Source organism: Dipodomys ordii, unplaced genomic scaffold (genome assembly GCF_000151885.1).
Source record: "Dipodomys ordii isolate 6190 unplaced genomic scaffold, Dord_2.0 Scaffold105, whole genome shotgun sequence".
Taxonomy (NCBI): domain Eukaryota; kingdom Metazoa; phylum Chordata; class Mammalia; order Rodentia; family Heteromyidae; genus Dipodomys; species Dipodomys ordii.
The window spans coordinates 1,548,632-1,551,688 of NW_012267321.1; the positions used below are offsets into that span (position 1 = coordinate 1,548,632).

Consider the following 3,057-nt stretch of genomic DNA (forward strand, 5'->3'; position numbering starts at 1 on the left):
GCAGCCGTGTGTGCTGGGGAGAGGGGAGGCAGGGAGAGCCGAGGGGCTGGAGACGGTGGGTAGGAAGGCTGTGAGAGGGGCGGCAGGTGGTGGAATATGAGGGCACCCCTTCTCCTGCGGCCTGGGGGATGGCCCCCATCCGGTCAGGCTTGAGGCTGACCCTCTATGGCTCTGTCTGTCCCCTCCCCCATCAACTCTTCCCTCCAGTCCCCCCACCACGTCACATCGTCCACTACCACATTCCCCCCTTCCCGTGTCACACACGCAGTCTGGTGTCAGCTGCTCCCTCCTGTGAGGTGCAGTGTCCGGCCTCCGGGTCGTCCCCCGTGACCTCAGGGGGTCTCGGGGGACAGGGCAGGGCGCAGTTTCCACAGGGTCCCCGCCCTGGAGGGGTCGTGGGATCTTGAGGCCGGGCGGGCCCACAGGCCGTCCATCACCTCTCCAGGAAGAACTTGAGCGCGCGGTCGATGTTCATGCGGTGGCCCACCCTGGTCACGCCCAGATCCACGTAGTCCTCCTTGGTCAGGGCGGGCAGGTGCGAGCCGTCGATCTCGTGGTCCAGGAACCGGGCCCGGTGCTCGGCCAGGCCCAGCCACTCCAACCAGTCGGCCACGTCGAACTTGGTCCAGAACCCCAGAGGTTTGGCGCCGAACGGCTTGTCCGGGGGTAGCGAGAGCAGGCGAGTGGGCGAGAGGGAGCGCGAGGCCCCGGCCAGGGCCCCTCCGAGCCCCCCGGAGATCCCGGGGTGCGGTGGCACGAAGACAGGGGCGAAGGGGTCGCTGGAGCCTCCGGCGCCTCCGGTGGGCGAGCCGCGGATGTCGAAGAGGCCCGGGTAGAGGGGTCCAGACGGCAGGATGGGCAGGGACGAGGGCCGGGGCGCGGGGCTGACCTTGTGGTCCGAGGCGGGCAGCAGCGAGGGGCTCGGGGCCCGGCGCAGCAGGGGCGGCCGCATCTCGAAGTCCACACCCTGGAGGTGGCGGGAGGATGAAGAGGCCGCCGAGGCCGTCGGGGAGGTGGCTCCGGCAGCCCCGGAGCCCGCGGGGGGGACCCCGGCGCCCGTGGGGAGCGGCGGCAGGGGGGTTTTGGGCCAGTTCTGAAACAGGCTGCTGACGGGCTTGGAGAGGAGCGAGGAGGACTGGGGGTCGTCGGAGAGTCTGAAAAGTGACAAGGGGGAAGGGGGAGGGGCAGGGTGGGGAGGGCCGAGAGGCAGGAGGGGGGCGGGGAGAGAGATGGAGAGAGAGAGATGCAGGGAGGGCCGGGTAAGATGAATGCCAGGACAGAGTGAAGGGAGAGAAAGAGGAGAGGACAGGGAGAGGGCGACAGCCAAGAGAGATGAAAAGAAAAAGAGACATTAAATGATAATAATAGTTATCGCCACCACTTACTGCTGCTCACGTGTGCCAGGCTTGGTGCTAAGAACTTTAGGTATCACGTCTCAATTTAAGCCCCAGGACAGCTCTGCCGCCCGGGACAACTGCGGCCCAGACAGGGTTAGGTAACTTGCCTAAGGACACACAGCCAGGAAGTGGCAGAGCGCAGTTATAGGGCACCGAAGTCTGAGCTCTTAACCACTACTCTATACTGCCTTTTGGGTTATGGCCAGTCATAGCAGAGTGGAAGACAGGAAGACGAGAGAGAAAGTGAGAGGGAGAAAGAGAGAGAGAGAGAAAAAAAAAGATGGTGAGCATTCATGGGAGAGAGATGGAAGGGAATGGGGGACAGAGAGAAAGATGAAGAGAGGGAGATGAAAGAGAGAAGAAACAAGGGGAGAAAAATGTTCCCCTCATCCCTTTACCTCCTCCAACACAACCCTGCCTCTGGGCCTTTGAACTGGCTTTCCCCCTCTGCACACTTGGGGGGCCCCACTCCCTTCCCTCCTCTCAGCTGTCAATTGAGAGCCCTTTTCCAAGCACCCCAAGCTGCCTCTTCATCTTTCTCCCCAAGGATGGCTGCAAGGATTATTTTCCTTCTTGTCCAGCCTCCATCCTCACTTGGGCCTGAGCTTCGCTCTTGCTCAGTGTGGTCTTCTATGTAGATGAAAAGTCCAGCACACAGGCCCTGATAGACTACGTAAGCAACCCTCTCCTTCCTTGAGAACACTCGAGAATGAGTGCTTTAGGTCTCCAAGGCCCAAGAACCCCCCCCCTGGTGGAATGTGAGCCCCAAATAATCCATGGACAAGCAGAAATCCAGGGACCTCTCTTTCTCTGATGCTGAATTGGAATGTGACTCCAGTCGGCTCAGACTGTGGCAATCTCAGCTAAGCAGCTGCTTTGGGAGCAGCCCCCCCCCCCCCCAGCCGCCTGTCCTTCCCCACTCTCCCTAGTTTTTGTTCATTTGGTGGTACTGACAATGGAACCCTGGGCCTCTACCACTGTGTCTCCCCCTCCCTCCAGCGCTTTTGCTTCCAATTTGTATTTCAGAAAGGGTCTGGTGCTTTTGCCTAGCAAGCTTCAGACTTCCAGCTTTCTACCACCATCTCCCCTGTAGCTGGGATTATAGGTGTGTACCACCATGCCCGGCTCTTCCCAAACCTTCAGGTAGGGACTGCCAGATCTCTTCTCTACAGAGAGGTGGAGTCCTTGGCCCAGACCTCGGTCACTCTTGTTAGCTGTGACCTTGGAACCAAAAGCCCCCCAGATTTCAGGGGCCTGCCCCTCAAGGCGCAGACAGGAGCCGGTGTTGTTCTCACTGCGGGGTGCAAGGGATCCTAACAGACTCGGGACGCCACTGGGAGGTGGCAAAGTCGCAGCCTTATTCCTGCCAGTCACCCCAGGGTGGGCTCTGACCCCGCTCAACCTCCTCTGCCAGCCTCGTGCTCCCCCCCCCCTTACCTCTGCCGCTGGAGGGAGGAGGTCCGCTCGGGGACGTAGCCGGCTCCCCCGTGGTGGCTGTCCCCGCTGCCGCCGCCGCTGCCACCTCCCCGGGCCCACGGCAGAGCGCCCCCGGCGACCGAGGAGCCCCCGAACTGCTGGAGCTTGGAACTGAGTTCGCTGATGATGCTAGCTTTGACGGTGGCCAGGGCCGAGGCCGGCGGCGGCGCCAGAGGCCCGGGCA

The 3,057-nt window shown here is 62.1% G+C and overlaps 1 protein-coding gene across 1 annotated transcript in view; it reads right to left on the bottom strand.

The window, feature by feature from the left end:
- Nucleotides 1-415: 415 nt before the first annotated feature.
- Nucleotides 416-3,057, bottom strand: part of Shank1 (SH3 and multiple ankyrin repeat domains 1) — a 38,613-nt gene continuing 35,971 nt past the window's right edge. The window contains exons 24-25 of the mRNA XM_013027594.1: nt 2,835-3,006; nt 416-1,154 (exon numbers count right to left, since the gene is read on the bottom strand). Coding sequence (XP_012883048.1) covers nt 434-1,154; nt 2,835-3,006 — 893 coding nt within the window. The 3' untranslated portion in view covers nt 416-433. The remainder of the gene's footprint in view (nt 1,155-2,834; nt 3,007-3,057) is intronic.